This window comes from Halichoeres trimaculatus, unplaced genomic scaffold (genome assembly GCF_033239565.1).
Source record: "Halichoeres trimaculatus isolate MK-OKI-2021-1 unplaced genomic scaffold, fHalTri1.1 fHalTri1_scaffold_7, whole genome shotgun sequence".
Classification (NCBI taxonomy): Eukaryota; Metazoa; Chordata; class Actinopteri; order Labriformes; family Labridae; genus Halichoeres; species Halichoeres trimaculatus.
Window position 1 is genome coordinate 36,498,017 of NW_027437185.1, and position 16,295 is coordinate 36,514,311.

General features: G+C 42.6%; 1 protein-coding gene across 2 annotated transcripts in view; it reads left to right on the forward strand.

The window, feature by feature from the left end:
* Nucleotides 1–247: 247 nt before the first annotated feature.
* The window catches only part of ankrd50 (ankyrin repeat domain 50), a 62,100-nt gene continuing 46,052 nt past the window's right edge, over nt 248–16,295 (forward strand). The window contains exons 1-2 of one of the 2 annotated variants that reach the window (XM_074673864.1): nt 248–541; nt 1,737–2,840. In XM_074673864.1, the coding sequence (XP_074529965.1) occupies nt 2,335–2,840 (506 nt within the window). In that variant the 5' untranslated portion in view covers nt 248–541; nt 1,737–2,334. The remainder of the gene's footprint in view (nt 542–1,736; nt 2,841–16,295) is intronic. The other variant, XM_074673865.1, reaches the window with a different exon arrangement.

Genomic DNA, 16,295 nt, shown 5'->3' on the forward strand with positions numbered 1-16,295 from the left:
TTACAAATGTTCACACAGGAAAGCATTTTTCAAGTGTCTACATCAGAGTGTAAAAGTTAAAATGTTTACATTTATTTTACATTTTTTTCTTTATTTTTTTATTATTCGATTGATAAAATATTTGCTCAAAGTTTGTCTTTATTTTAATTTTAAATGAACAAAATCAACTGTTATATCGCCTAAATACATTTGATTTATAGCAAGCGGTGATTAAACTCAAACTCCCAGAAGGCCTTGCGCGGCTCCTTTCTGTGTGTGTGCCCTGCATGCAGTGGGGAGAGATGTAGAGTGTTTGGAGGCGGAGAGTCGGTCGGCTGGCTCACTGTGGAGCTGTGTCGGGCAGCAGGAGGAGCCGACAGCGACTGAAAAGACCGATTCAAAGAAAGACATGAACGTCGCTGAAATCCACAAACACGGACTTCAAACCCAAGCGGAGCAAACGGTGGACGGCTTTATCCGACGGGGTTAACCGAAAGAGGGGGAGAGGACGCGGCGAAGCAGACCCCCTCCTCTAAAAACCACCAAGAGGAACCAGAAAGAGGTGAGGGGGGAAAAACCGTTTGAGGATGTGAGACGTTTGAAACTGTAGCGAGAGCAGCGGCCGCTCCACAATGGGCTAAATTGAAGTTTTCCTGCAGTTACACGAACGTTGAATCGGTGTAGTTTTCCTCCTCGGAGCGTGTTGATGTTAGTTTCCTGCACCCGGTGCTTTACAGCCCCCGGTGGGTGCAAACTGAGTGGGGAATGGGTGAGGTTTGTCTGGCCACACAAAAGACTTGTGCAGCCTTTTCAGTCTCTGGAGTCACAATCGGTGTCGTTTGGCTCTCATAGATTATTCGTCTGAATCACACACACACACACACACACACACACACACACACACACACACACATTGAGGGACTTCAGGTTGATTTGGTGGTGGTGGAGCTTTGTGTTGGAGGCAGGGAGCGCCTCAGGAAAACAGAAAGGTGGAAATGTATCGCGGCTTGTGTTGTTATTTGGCAGCGCTACAAAGTAAGCAGCAAGACTCCGTGTGTGTGTGTGAGTGTGAGAAGAGTGTGTGTGTGCTGCTGTGGTGTTTGCATTTGATTCATTATGGAAGGTACTAGAATTAAGGAGTCATAACGGAGTGAATGCATGCTGTAGGTCAAGGAAAATGAATCAATTTGATGCATGCTTTTTTCAAAACAAGCCCAGAGTCTGTGCGATTTCACTCACCTTGCAAAAGCTGTTAACCACATTTCTGGGTTACACATCCCACCCCTGTAAATGACCCCTGTAAGTGCAGGGAAGGAAAAAGAAGGAAGGGAAGGGGGGGGTCTCTCCCCATTTGGACTTTCCCACCCCCACAGTTCAGGACGGATGTGGACTGTTTGGGATTTAAAGCCACATAGGAAGGAAGAGGGGGGATCAGTGGATAGACTAGAGAAACTGGACGAACCCCTGCCAAGAATTTAGTTGCAGAGCGAGCAGGCAGGCAGGCGAGCAGGCGGTGATGTGGGTTGTGGAGGATAAAAGCGCAGAAAAATCAACAAACCCACCTTTTGTACACTGCAGGAATAGTTACCTTCCTCTGCAGGCTGGGAAATGTGCTCAGCATCGAGTGGTTGCAAACTGTTGCAGCTGCAAGACTGTTGAATATCTTTCAACAAACTCTCAGTTGTTAATCGTGCAAAAGCATAAAGTTGTGTTTGAAGTTTGTCCTAATTCAGCCTGTGTCTCTGTCTCTTTTCCAGCGCAGCAGCCAGGATTCTGCATGTTATTGGAGAAACTGACTCTGCACTGGCAGCCTCCTCGGTGTTAATGTAATGGAAACGCGCTTTGGTCACCCCCGGTAGCATCTGAAATGCATCAGCGGAAATATATCAGCAGCTCCCATGGCTAATTGCATCAAGCGGCGGTGGCTGGAGTCTGCCAGTGGATGCACTCAAGAGCCGGGTGCCCTGCCATGCCCAGCGCCATGCTGAAGCAACACACTCATCATAACAAGGAGCACTCAGTTCAGCCAGTGGGGAAGCTGTGGAAAAAGTTGGTGGAAAATCTAAGTCTCAATTTTGATTTCCCTTTTTTTATTTTGACCTAGATATTCTGAAACGCGCTACAGCTCTGCTGCTTTTCCTGCCATCTGCTTCTCCTCTCCGCTTGCACTCAAGTTGCATTCCTCTTCCAAACGTCAACGCCGAGGAAGGAAAAGAGGGACTGCAACCTGCTTTCTCAGACAGAATGGATGTTGAGATTTACTGCCGGCCTTTGTTGGAGTTGAAAATGTGAGGGTGGGGATGAAGGGACCCCTATGAAGAGGAGGAATAGGTGGAACAGCAGCTCTATATCAAAATGGCTCAAACCAGTTTGCTGCAGGGGAAGCGCTTTTACTGCAGGGAGTGGGTTTTCCATAAGATCCAGCACTGCCTCCAGGAGAAAACCAACAACCTCAATGGAGTGACCAGCACTCCCAGTAAGCAGCCCCCGCTGGCGCCCGGTGGGGGTGCATCCAACCCTGGCACCCTGACGACAGGATCCTCCAAGTCAGGTAGCTCCTGGGGGGTTTTGTTGGTAGGGGGTCCAGGAAGCGGGAAAACAGCCCTGTGCACGGAGCTGCTCTGGCCCACGTCGGTGCAGGGGACGCAGCGAGGTCTCCAGCAGCAGAGCCTGGCGTATCACTTCTGCAGGGCGGACGACTCGGACACGCTGTGCGTCGGCGGGTTCATCCGGGGTCTGGTGGCTCAGATCTGCCGGAGCGGGCTGGTGCCGGGGTACGAGGAGAAGGTGCGCGACCCGGCCGTGCAGAGCACTCTGCAGCCAGGAGAGTGTGAGAGGAACCCCATGGAGGCTTTTAAGAGGTATGCATGAAGAAGCACACACACACACCACTTTCCTGTCCTGCAGTTACTCACAACAAGAGCTACTGATTTCAGTCACATGAGCAACTTCTGACAGAAACTGATCAATAAGATTGTCTATAATTAATCGATTACTGCTGTAAGAATCAAATGCTAAAGGAAGTTTTTCAGAGGAGCTGTGGGAGGATTTGCTGCTTTGTTTTGGTTGTTTTTCGTCCCAGAATGTGGAGCTGGAGCGATTTGAGGATGGACGGCAGGTTCGTGATAGGGATGTCCTGATCCGATTGTTTTTTGTGATACGTTTTGCCGATACCGATACCTACAATTTCAGACCCTTAAAAACAATGCAATCTTTTTTATTTTGCTTTATAAAATGAACCGTATTGCAACAAACGTATTATTAATTATCAATTAATCAACGACATAAATCCTGATTAGTTCCAAATCGAAAGCCATAATAAAGCTTAATTGTACAAAAAATAATAATTAAAAAGATAGTCAATGGATTAAGGAGAACACCTTTAAAAGCCCTGGTGCTAAACTTTGCAAACAAAAAAATACTGACCAAGAAAGTGTCAAAAATTATTAGGGATGGATACCAGATGAGGCACTTTTATAGGTCAAAAGTCAAAAGTCTGTCAAAAGTACTGGGTACCAATTCACATAAAATCAAACGGTACCATGTTGAGGTACATAAATGCATCCTTGTGACTGTGAGAGAGTGGAAAAGTAGGCGATTTTCCATATTGGACATAAACACAGCATTGCAAGGTTATATACTGAAGAATGAATACGTTTAATTGAAAAAAATATATATTATTATTAAACAAATTGATGTTTTTACCACAAAAATGCAAAAAAGTACTGAAAATTGGAACCATAAAGTATTGATACCGTTTGCTGGGTACCTGGCATTGATACCATACCGTTTCAAATGTGAAAGGTGCCCATTCTTGATTGTAATAAATTAATTATTCTAGTAATTTCTCAAGTAAATTACCAAGAATTGCTTCTAAAAGCTTCTTTAATGGCTAAATTTTTAGATTTATTTCGTTTTAGTTGTGATAAGTCTTTGGATTTTGATTGACAATGAAATCAGAAGAAATTTGTTCGGGTTTTAGGGAAGGTGGTCAGTGTAAGGATCAAGTCTTTGTCATTTTATAGTCAGGCTAGGACGATATGCTTTTCTCCTGATCCCATTCTTCTTCGATTTTTGTGGTGGCGATTCGATTTAAATCACGATTCTTCGATATTCACGATTTTTATGGTTTTTAGTAGGGAAGCACTGATCACAATTTCCTGGCCGATCACCGATCTTTAAAAAGCCTACCCGCCAACACCGTTTTACTTTTTATTTTTCATAGCTAACAGTATATACCTTCAATGTTACAATCTTATTTTATTAAAAACCATCGTACAAGACTTGTGAAACAATAACACCTTTATGTTTTAGCTTTAACAACCAATAAAGTGTCCTGAGTTTAAGGTCTCAGAGCAAAAAGCAACAATGGCTGGCTGTCAGATCTTCCTGGAGGTTTATGAGATTAGTTTCATATGTAAGGATGGGCCGATCACCAATCATCCATCACTGATCACAGATCTCCCAAAATTAAGGGAATCAGCACCGATCGATCAGTGCATGTCTAGATTTTACTTTGCCTTTTTAACACCAAATCATGTAAAAAAATTGAGTTATGATGTCTACAGACTGTATCAGAAGCCATGTTTTCCCAAAAAATGCTCGTCACATGTGAGTCAGCTCTTAGGATTTATTCAGGGGATCTTATATCTTAACTTTTTTTAAGACCAGCTTTCTTGATACTGCAATACAAAGATTTTTTTCTCCCACCCCTGGTTTGTAGACTTAATGTGGATAAACTATATGAAAACCTGCATATTGCTACATATCTGCAACAGCTTGTTGGAAAAACGAGTATATCTTGCTCTTTTTGATGAAAACAGCAGTTTTATTCCTGCATTTCTTCATCTACAAAATCATTTTAGGGACATAAATGAGGCGTTTTCTCTCTGTATCACATTTGGTTTCTGCGTCCCTGAAACAAAAGCTCAAATTCTGCTCCACGATCACCTCAAAGGCAGGTCCAGGTAGAGCCTGTAATCTAGGAATCCTCCCTGCCTCAAATTGAAAACCCCTCCCCCCTCCACCTCCTGACCCTGCCTCCCCCCTCCCCCCTCTCTGACTGCTCACACACACACACACACACACCGCATAGCTCCGCCTCGGCAGCCTCTCCACTTATTTGAAGTCATGGGTTTGTTGGTTTTCCCCCCTGGTGTGGCATGCTGGGTGGGACTGTCCCTGCTTGGCTTGTGATTCAAGAAGAAGGTCAGATATTTTTAAGTGGCAGCCGCGCTCAGGTGGTCGGAGACTCAAGGAGCAGGAGGGGGGGTTTGAACTGACTCACTGACTCACTGACTGAGTGACCTGGGTGAGTGTGCCGCAGAAAAAAGATGAAGCACACACGTGAAACTGAAGTACAGTCAGCTTGTCGGCTTCCAGCGCCGTGCCCGGGCATGTAACCTGATCAGGACGGACTGTTGTTGTGGGCTGAGGCTGCTCGTGAGCTCACTCCTCTCTAGGTCAGGGCGGCGTATGTAACACAGGAAAAATGTGGTGTTAAACACGCGCACACATGCATACATACAAACCTCTCGTCTGGCCATCTGGTGACGCTTATTGCACCATCTTTACATCGCACACCGGACGGAAAAAGTAGGTCAAACATTCGGCGAGGTAAATCATTTTTCAAACACCCACCAGAGTCAACAGCTCGACCACGCTTTTCCTTTTTTTTCACACGCTCTCCTTGTCATCTGCTCGTAATCACGCGGCCTCTGCAGACGACTCTGACTCCACTTTGACCCTCTCAAATAAAAAGCAGGTTATCGTGGGGACACAAACAGAGGCTGAACCCAGCAGGGACAGACTTGTCGCTTCAGCTCTGCTCTCTGTCTCGCTGGATAACCAGGGCCTTTATTTCACTCCCCCCGTAGAGTTTCACATTTGCTCTTCCTCGCTTCATGGAGCAAGTATTCCACAGCACACGAAACCTCGGGCCTTAAATCTGTGGACAACAAAGACACGAGGCGAATCAGCGCTGGCTGTTTTGTTTGTGAGCCAAATAAGCACTTGGGTGAATGCCTTATCACCATCTCAGGTGTAAAAGCGTTCCAGGCTCTGTTGTACACAAATAATCTCAACGGCTCCCCTGCTGCTCGAAATGCTATCTGGCTACAGGAAGACAAAATTGTCAACTGCATCTGACTGTGATGCGAAAAACTGAAAACAGAGGGTGTAAAAGACATCAGAGCAACAAAATGACCCCTGTTTCACATCAAACCTCGCAGCGAGGAGCATACTTAAATCTGATTGGCTCGTGCTCCTCTTGTTGTCGTACATCTTTCATAAAGCTCGGGGTCTTGCTCAACACAAATACCCCCCCCCCGCTGCCAATTTAAAGGCAGCCTGTCAAATTCTTGAGGCTGGTCAAAGACAAACAAGTCTGTTTGCTGGTGGTAATCCTCAGTCCTGTGTCAGTACATTGGAACTGGTTCAGACACGGGTTTACGTCCACCCTGGGCCATGACGTCACGGTTTTCCCAGCTAGGCATCTGCAGCCACTGGCAGCCGCTCTGTGAGTGTCTGAAAGTGAAGTTTTGTAATGCTCCACCAACCACACCCCTTCAGTTTCTGAAAATAACAGAACTACCCCCGTCAGATGGTGACTTCACTCCGCAGCTCTTTGGATTACCAATCAACTTACTCCATATGGCAGATTCTGTTTCCATACGCTGATGATAAAATCTTCATGCTCAAACTGCTATGACCCTGGTCGGGTTTTTGGACCCTTACTAATCAGCAGATCTGATCCTGGTATCAAATATCAGTCCAACAAACTCAAAAAGTAAGATTGGGAAAGTGTTGACAAAGGGCCAACCCATAGGATAGATCCATTCAACTCAAATCTATGTTGTCCTGAAGTGACTAATCCTACCAAGACGAACCGTCCCACTTTTTGGGACCCTTCCGTTGCGGTGCCAAACTTAAACCGATCCAATCCCAGAAGGTGGCGCTACAACACTGCAGTCCATTGACTGATAGAAAGAATTATCACTTCCTGTGTGACAGCAGCTGTATTTTACCTGGTGGCTCACAGCCTTCTCTGAAACAAAGCTTGATTGTTTGTAACAAAGAGCCACATGCCAATCACAAAGAAGACGGATTGCTGGATGTCTTCTATTGTCGCCTTTTTCATCTTAGTTGGATTTATTAGCAGGGTACACTGTCGCACTGCTATGGCGTCTTGCTATCACAGCATCAGGCTACCATGAGGGGGAATGGTTGGCTGCTTGGTGGAAACGGGACTTTAGTCTCATCCTCATATTAAGGAATAGAAAATGTTAAATTAACACTGGTATCAGATTGGATCAGTATCAGGTTTGGTGGCTACCAAAGCTCTGGTAACAGTATCAGTGTCAGGACTTTAGTGGTTAGATTGGTGCATCCCTTTTCAAAACATCTTTAAGATGATAAAAGATGATAAAAGACTTAGAAAAATCAAAACATGAGTATTTGTGACATCTTGTGGTTGAAGGAACTCAATCCAAATTTAAGTCAGTACCTTTACCTCAACGCAGTTGTCCGACCAAAGTCGTAGCTGGATTGTAAGGTCACAGCTGGGGGTCTAGTCTTGTCTGGGTATATATATAAAAAAAAGTGAATCAGACCTCTGGTTGAGAATGTCTCACTCCCCTTCGATAGATGGCGCTGTGTCCTTTTCTGATTTGTGAGACAGTCAAACAGATGCAGCTGTTGCTATTTATGGTTCTTCCTATGTGTGCTAATTGCTTCACACGGTGTTTGTTGGTTGTGTCGGAGCACTGCGACCCTGTTTATCATGGTCATCTACTTCCTCTCCTGAAATTTGCTTGTGCTGAACGCTGAGGTGTATCCAGATAGGGATGAGTCACATTTGAAACGATACAGTACTGATGCCCGGTACCTGGCAATCGGTACCGGTACTCAATGGTACCAATTTTCGATACTTTTTTGTGTTTATATGGTAAAAGATATCCATTTGTTCAATATAAAAATATATATTTTTTACAATGTAACAAAAATATTCTTTTATATATATAACCTTGAAATGCTGTGTTCATGTCCAGCATGGAAAATTGCATACTCTTCCACTCCCTCACAGTCACAAGGATGCGTTTAGGTACTTAAACATGGTACCTTTCGATTTTACACAAATTGATACCCGGTACTTTTGACAGAATTCGGTCGGTGCCTATAAAAGTACCTAATTCGGTATCCATCCCTATACCCAGACTGAATCCTACTGCAGTCCAATAGCAATTGCATTTTATGGGTGTGTTGATCGAGCTAAACTTAGTCCTTTCTTAATCTGACTAAGCTGTTGTATGCATTTTAATAGTCTAATCTAGTGCTGGCTAAGGTCATAGTCAGTTTCAGAAGCTAAATGTAAACGTACTGTGTCATCACTGCTAGTTTAGGTAGAGAATGCTGGTTTCTGAACGCCGTGGTTCACTTTATTTTATGAACTTCTGAGTCACTGGAACTAGGATCTGAATTTAGTTCTGGGGTATGACTCTACCCTTTGAAACAGCCCTGCCTGGAGAATAGTATTTTCCAGAAATCCAGGGGATCAGCAATCAGAGGCTGGTTTCGTTAGACCTGTCTGATATTTTAATGGTCAAAACTTCAACTTTGTTAATGGTGATGATCGTTTCCAAGTGTGGACAAATCCATCTGCAGTACAATAAAGCACAATCATCCTTACTGTCATTCTCTCAGTGCCCTCTACTGGTCGGGACGTGTGCTGCAACTACTTTTATTTTTTCCTTTTTGTGTCACTGGCCTGATTTCACAGTCTACCTGGGTCTTTGGTTCGTGCTAGAAACACAGACAAGCAACAGGAAGCTTGAACTTCCTGGGAAATTTGCAGATACTTGTTGACTTCTTGATTCAGGAATTAAAAATGTTTGTGTCGTATTTTTTGGGTGAATCACAGTGAATTCAGAAGAGCAGATCAAATTTTAACACTCAAGCAAAGATGGAAACTTTAATGATTCTGTGTTGACGTTGATAAATGGTTAAAAGTGACACAGATTCACTTTCTTTACGCCTCACGTTAGCTTGATTTGGCGGCCTGTGCTCTGCTGAGAGGAAAGTTATAAAGTCACTAAGTGACTTTACTTCCAGGCAGTAAATGAAGATTGTTTGGATTTCGACGGGTGTCTGGTTAAACATGACACTTTGATAATGAATGGGGGAATGTTTTGAACATTTTTCATAATTAGTTGAGGATTAATAGACTCCTCAATCGATCAGGCTCTGAGAGATTCAGTAATATCGTTAAATGGCATAAGAAAGTAATCGTCAGCCGCAGATGTTGTGTCATCATTTAACGTTATATTGAGTTTATCCAAAGTGGAATGGATTGAAATGGTCTGTATTTCTAAAGTAATGTGATGCATTAGCCGAGCAGCTGTCTGCCAGCAAAGGTCAGGAGCCGCCGTCCTCCTGATAAAAGACAGTTTCACCTTTCAGTTTGCTTTTCTTCCGCCTCCAGTCGACCAGCACGAGCTGTCCAGACCATAAACTTGATACTTGAGGAACGTGCTCTGCTCGTCTGAGGGAAATTCAGTGCCACCCGCTTTATCTGAAGGCTCCGACGCTGGAAGTTATAGTTTATCATCAAGGATTTCATTTGCAGACGGAGCCAAAGCACATTCCTCATCAGCTTCTGTGTCTGAGCGTTATCAGAGGCCACGGCCGTGTTTTGACTGGAGTTCCCCTCGCCGTGACTGAACGCGCCACTTCTGAACAACCCGGCAGCGTCACTTTTTTCCTGCCCGTACAAAAGGCTGTAAAAAGCCGGCGTGAACCCGGGCACGTGGGTCAAACTAAAGGCAACAGGTTTTGTTTTTCAGCTGATGGGACAAAGCCGCCCTTCAGTTTTAGGTGTGACCTTATGTCAGGCCGCTCGCCGCAGAGTTTCGGGTTCAGCCTCAATTGCAGCTGGACAAGTTTGTACTTCTCTTTAAAGGGCAAAGACTTCAGAAATGATGAATGAGCTGGTTCAAAATTTGTGAACAAGACGTGAAGTTTCTGGGCAGAGGTTTTATTCCCTCGGCGCGGCCGCGGAGAAACTGAAGCTTTAGTTTCAATTTTTTTCTGGGAGAGCAGTAAAAGAGACATTGATTTCTTTTTGGCAGCTGAAGAGAGCTTTTCTTTTTAAAGGTTGACTGTTGTTCTATTTTGAATAACTGTGGGTAATTGAGAACAGAAGGGAAGTTTAACCAAACACATGTAAAGTTGGAGAAACTGGCTTGATCACATGACGAAGCACGCTTAAAACAAACCGTGGTTTAAAGAGCAAGTTTTGCTTTGGTGAACGGAAATGTTCAAAAGGAAGAAAGAAATCCTTGAAGTCAGTTTGATGAAGTTGCTTCTTGACTTCTTCACCCCTGCTTATCGGGGTTAAAGGACGCTAAGTGAAAGCGCTCCCCCGTGCCTTTCATGTGGTGCACGGTCGTGGAAAACTCACTTCAGATTAGGGCCGCGTCGGGAAAACGAGTGAAGAGAAAGAAAAAGGCTCCCAGTGTGACGCATCAGCCCCGGTCGGGCAGATGAGGAGAAACAGCAGCTCTGGTGCGGCGGCAATGATGACTCAGCAATCTGGGGCCTGCCTCTGTCTCCACACCACCGACGGATGTGTGTGAGTGTGTGTGTGTGTGTGTGTGTGCCTACATGCCTGTGTGGGCTCACATCGCTCATTCATATTATTGTTACCCCACGCGATAAATAAATCTAACATGATGGTGTTGGAGCTTGTGTAACATCGGTGCAGGTTTAGACTCATTCACACAAAGTTAAAGAGTTACCTGTGATAACTTGATTTTGACATCAGATTATTTGCATCATAAAAGATTAGAAAGTTTGTTGTAAGATGATATTTCTGTATGGTTGGATTGATCATCTGCGTTACGTCACCACGGCTGACTCATTAACTCATGTTGTAACCTCTAATGTTGCTTAATTTGATCTCCAATAACAGTTAAAGCTGCAAAATAAGCCGCGGCTCAGTCTACCCTGTTACTGTGATGTTGGATCACAATATTATGTAACATTATGTGACTGTAAAACTCGGTGATTATGCATTAAGCATTTGGCTTTCTCCATCTGGATGCCAGAGATCGAGGTTTGCCCACTCGCGTTTGAACTCAGCAAAAACTATAAAAGTTAGAGCAGAACTTTAAAACTTACATAACCTTTGGGTTGTGTTCAATTACAGTAAATACTCAAAGAAAGGCGGCTATTTAATTTGTGTTTTCGCCTCCTGTAGAGATTTTATCATCAAATGGAGAGGAAATAGGATCATACTCCAATACTCGAAAATCATTTTCCACCCCAAGTTTTAAAGCACATGTTCTGTCAAAATGACATTAGCAGGTTTTATACAGGATATTGTTTTAAGGTCATTCAGAGGACGATTTGGAGCCATTATTACTGACAACATTTTAAAACACTTAAGCAGTTTTGATAGTCACTAGTTCTGAGCAGATGGAGCAATGTCAGCACAGGTATCAATGAAATAGGTGTTGCAATAGTTGTTCCATCGTTGCTTTTTGCTCTGAGACCGAAAACTTAGGACACTTTTTTGGTTGTTTAAGTTAAACATAAAGATTTCATTGTTTCACAGGTATTGTTCAATGATTTTCAATAAAATAAGATTGGAATATTGAAGGTATATGCTGTCAGTTATGAAAAGTAAGAAATCAAAATTGTTAACGGCCCAAATCGACAGGTCAGGCTCTTTGAAGCTTGGTGATTGGCCAGAATTTTAAACTCATGACATAACAGGATAAGGCAACATAAGTTTGTCCAAGTCAAACGATACGTCTCAGACTTGATTCAATAAATGCAAACAGCACTGGTGCCCAGTGATGCTAACTGCTTAGTAGCGCAGTTTGTGGTAGGGATGGGTACTGACCAAATTCAATATGTAGTACAGTGTCACGTAAAATCAAACGGTACCATGTGACTGTGAGGAAGTGGAAGAGGAGGGAAACACTAACCTTGCCAGGCTCCATTGACCAACAAATTAACTTGGCTAAATTCTAACCCAATCAGGGGAGAGAGGCGGGAGCAGCGGAAGTGACGAGCAGACATGACGTCAGCAGACTTTCGTACTTGTCAGCGTTCCTTTAAATCTTCAGTCAACTTTACAAAAACTGCAGCAGTCGTCTAACGCCATTATCACAGCTGTTTCTCGTGTTCCTGTAGTTGTTTGTCTATTGTTTCTCAACAGCAGCGCACATAAGCTACGTTATACGGTGGCTTGATGTGGATTGGTCTGTGGTGAGTGATTCAATCAGAACTGTCGCCCAATCACCAGTTGCTGATTTTTTTGTAGGTCCCGCCTCTGAAAACAAATCCGAAGCGCTGCCACCCAGATGGACTAGTGAAATATTTCCATGGTGTCCATCTGGCTTGTCAGGTTACATGAACACAGCATTGGAAGTTTATATATGGAGACATAAATTTGTTTGTTTTGTTCTGAAATATTCTAAACTTTTAAGTTTTGCCCATATAAGGGCGTGTGTAACTTGACCAAAAGGTGGAAATCATGTAGCTATATGCTAAACTCGAACAAAGCTTGCTTGAGTTCAGTGTTACCAATATGGCCTCTGTCAACAATAGGCTTCAGAACTCTACATTAGAATCTAATGGGTGATGTCATAAAGACTATGTCCATTAGATATACAGTCTGTGGTGTTATTAAAGCCTCTTTCAAATACAAGTCTGTAGGGATGGGTACCTTTCACATTTAAAACAATACGGTACCAATGCCCGGTACCTGGCAATCGACACCGGTACTCAACGGTACCAATTTTTGGTACTTTTTTGTGTTTATGTGGTAAAAATATTATTTCTTTAATAGTGAAGTACACTTTATTTTTCAATTAAACATATTTCCTCTTCAATATATAACCTTGCAATGCCGTGGAATGTCCAGCATGGAAAATCGCCTACCTTTCCACTCCATCACAGTCACAAGGATGCATTTAGGAACCTAAACATGGAACCTTTTGATTTCACCTGAATTGGTACCGGGTACTTTTGACAGAATTCGGTTGGTACCTATAAAAGTACCTGATTCGGTATCCATCCCTACAAGTCTGCTTCATTTAAAGGCCTGGTGCCTTTTTAGAAAACATTTAGTGGGTCAGAGAGCTTGAGACTGACAGTGTGTGGAGGGACATGCACCAAAATCATGTTGGGACCAGGAGTTGAGGGTCGAGTATGGCCTCTGCATGTGGATTCTGAAAGTTGCCCTGATTCTTTCAGTGATTTTTCTGGATTATTGACCAACATTAGCTTCTAGCTGAGGTTGTAAAGATGAAAATGAGTCTGGAGTTTTAAAAACACTTAAAGATTCTCAGTCATATCAAGCAGAAAACAGGTAAACCGTGATACAGGATGGGAAGAGTTAACATCTGGCTTCACATGATATCTTCCTGAGCCTGAATCATTTCTTATTATTGCTAAATAAGCAACCCTAACAGCTTAATTGATGTGGCATTATGTGCTCAGGGTTTAACATTCAGCCAGTCTGCCTGTGTGGGTGTGTTTGGATCACGTATGACTGACAGTGGTTTGGCTCCTTACGCAAACATCCCCGCAGCTGTCATCACATTTTGATTCAAACGCTACCCTAAGTATGATTGGACGGCGAACACGTGTGACATCATCTTTTCCTAACCGAGTCCGCCCACTTTGAACCAGGGAAGCGAGGACAAAGAGGGAAAATCTCAAGAGGGCTGATTGAGAAAATATGTGTTCAAGGCTTTTAATCAAATATTAAAGATCATCTTCTTTTCTCTCAGCTCCAGGGTATTCATTTTATCTGTTAGCTCAGTCTGCTGCCTTCAGGTTCAAGAAATCTGTCAAACTGAGGCAGTGCCCTTCAGAAAATCATGTCCTTGCTGGCACTACAGTTTCACCCGTCTGTGTTAACTCTGTGCGCTCATGTGTTGAAGGTTTTTGCCCAAGTGGACTGGGAGCTGTGTTTTCATGTGTGAGGCAAGCAGAGAGTGCTTCACAGCCAGACTGTGGCAGGAGTGAAGCGAGGAGGAGGAGGAGGAGGAGGAAGGGGGATGTTGAAGGGGATGAAATTTCAGATTCCTCTGACGGTGTTGGATAGCTGGCCAGGAATGCACACCTCGTCTGGGTTGGGAAGAGCTCGGGGATTTGGAATAGTGGGTTTGTGTGCTGGCCAAGAAAAGAAGTGTGCGCTGTGTTTACACTTTGGCAAATCATTATCGAGGAGGGGGAAGGAGTCGAAATGCTGATTCAAGAGACTTTCTTTCAATATCTTCATTTGAATCTCGTCACCCTATTAAAACAATGCTCTCAGTCTTTTTTTTTTTTAGGATGAGTTTTTGTCTTAAATCATCTCTTGATCATGCTGCCATCTCTGGTAAAATTGCTTAAAGCTTTAGCTAAAAGGGTCATGCTCTTTATGCCCTATAGGACAATGGTCTGTGTCAAGAGGGTAAGTTAGGCCATTTTATTTCTAGCCTAAGTCAAAAATCTGGATTATGTAGGATAAAATGTGTCTTGGGCTATTTAACAGGCTTTCATGATGGCATCTGCTTCAAGAAGAAACAGAAACTTAAGTGCAGAAGAAACTGTAAACGTGATTCTTGAATCAGTTTCAACAGGTGAATGGTCAGATAAAAGCTAGGGTATAATGTTTTAATACTAGGTTTAATTTCACAAGTTATGGTTTAACTAGAAATTTAGCTACCTCTAGCTAGCTACCTTTAGTGGGAATGTATTTACGTCACATCCACTTCAGTCGGACTGAGTGGCAAAACAAACCCTACTTAGCATTTTGAGAGTGGCTGTAAACATGGGGAGACCAGGAAAAATGGAGGGTATGATGTGAAATTGAAGATAGTTGGACTCTACATTGGTTTGTCAAAGCTATCAAAGAGCCAGGGGTCCACAAACATCGACATGTGGCCAGAAATCATATCCTGACATTTATTTGTACCTGATTGCAACGCCAGGAAAACTCACAAAGCAAAGCCTGAAAGCTAAGAAAGCATCTATATGATTCAATTCACAGTAAACAGTGGGTTGAGCTGAGTGAATACTCGTATTATCTATCTGTTCTTTTGATATTTAACATAGACTATATTATTAATGGACGTAAAGTCTCTGCGACATATTATTTTCCAATGCCTGGCATTTACAAACCGTTCGTCCTTTTCAGAATCTGTAATAAGTGGTGTTATCCTCAGATTTTCACATTTCTGATTGTCCCTGAACATATCATGCGGGACGTCGGCAACATGCCGAAAAATGGCTCTTCTCTTTGAAAATCTGCAGAAAATCTACCGTTTGCTCTAGCTTAATTCTGTAAAAAAACAAAAAATTCTACACTCGTTACTGCTTTAAACAAGCCCTGAATGATCAATATGTGTCTTGTATTTAAATCTAAAAAAATATTTAAAAATTGCTTTCCATCTTCCTGGTGTCATGTTTCAGGTTGGGGCTGCTCTGCACCAATGAGCAACAGTTTGTGTGTTGAGAGCTTGTAAATATAAAAAATCTTCACTCTTCTTTGATCCAAGACTTGCATAAAGTGTTTTGTACATAGTTAGTTACAGTTTTCATTGTTTTACAGTAAATATTCAGAAAATTTCAATGTCAGCCTGTCTTTATTGAATAGTTTCTTGCATACCTCATAGAAGTGTTAAACTTCATATTTCAGTGAAAATTAATCAACAGTGGGTAAAAATGTGACAAAGACAAAAACTGGTCTAAAACTCAAATCAGCTTATTTTAGGTGCAGGAATGTGTAGATTCTGTGAAGAAAGAATTACAAAACTTTTTTTCCTGTGTTTTTTTATGCTTGAGGGTACCTAAAAGTGTGTTGTATATACTCCCACCTTATTTTCTGGAATTTTTTAAAATTCAATTTTCATTTTTTTGTCATGAAAAACATCTTTTAAATTTTGTTTCACTACTTAAAATCCTAATTGAGTTATGTCAGCCTATGGCCATGGTTGTTCTGAATCTATAGAGGTGCTGCACTTTACATTACAGGGAAAAATGAGACCACAGTGAGTAAAAATATGACAGAAGCAAAAAATGCTCAAAAAGTGCTTTGGATTGAAAGGGTTACGTAAAGTTAATACCAAATACTTTATACATCACAGCTACAGCTGCTTGTGCTGGAGTTCCCCCTTATTTGTAAAACTGGGTTAGCCTCAGTTTAACCTAGTTTACAAATCATGTTGAGCACAAGGTTCATCATCAAAGACAAAAATGTTTCTGATATGAAAAATAGAGCTGAATTTAAAATGCTAACATTTGAGATTTTGTGATTTAAA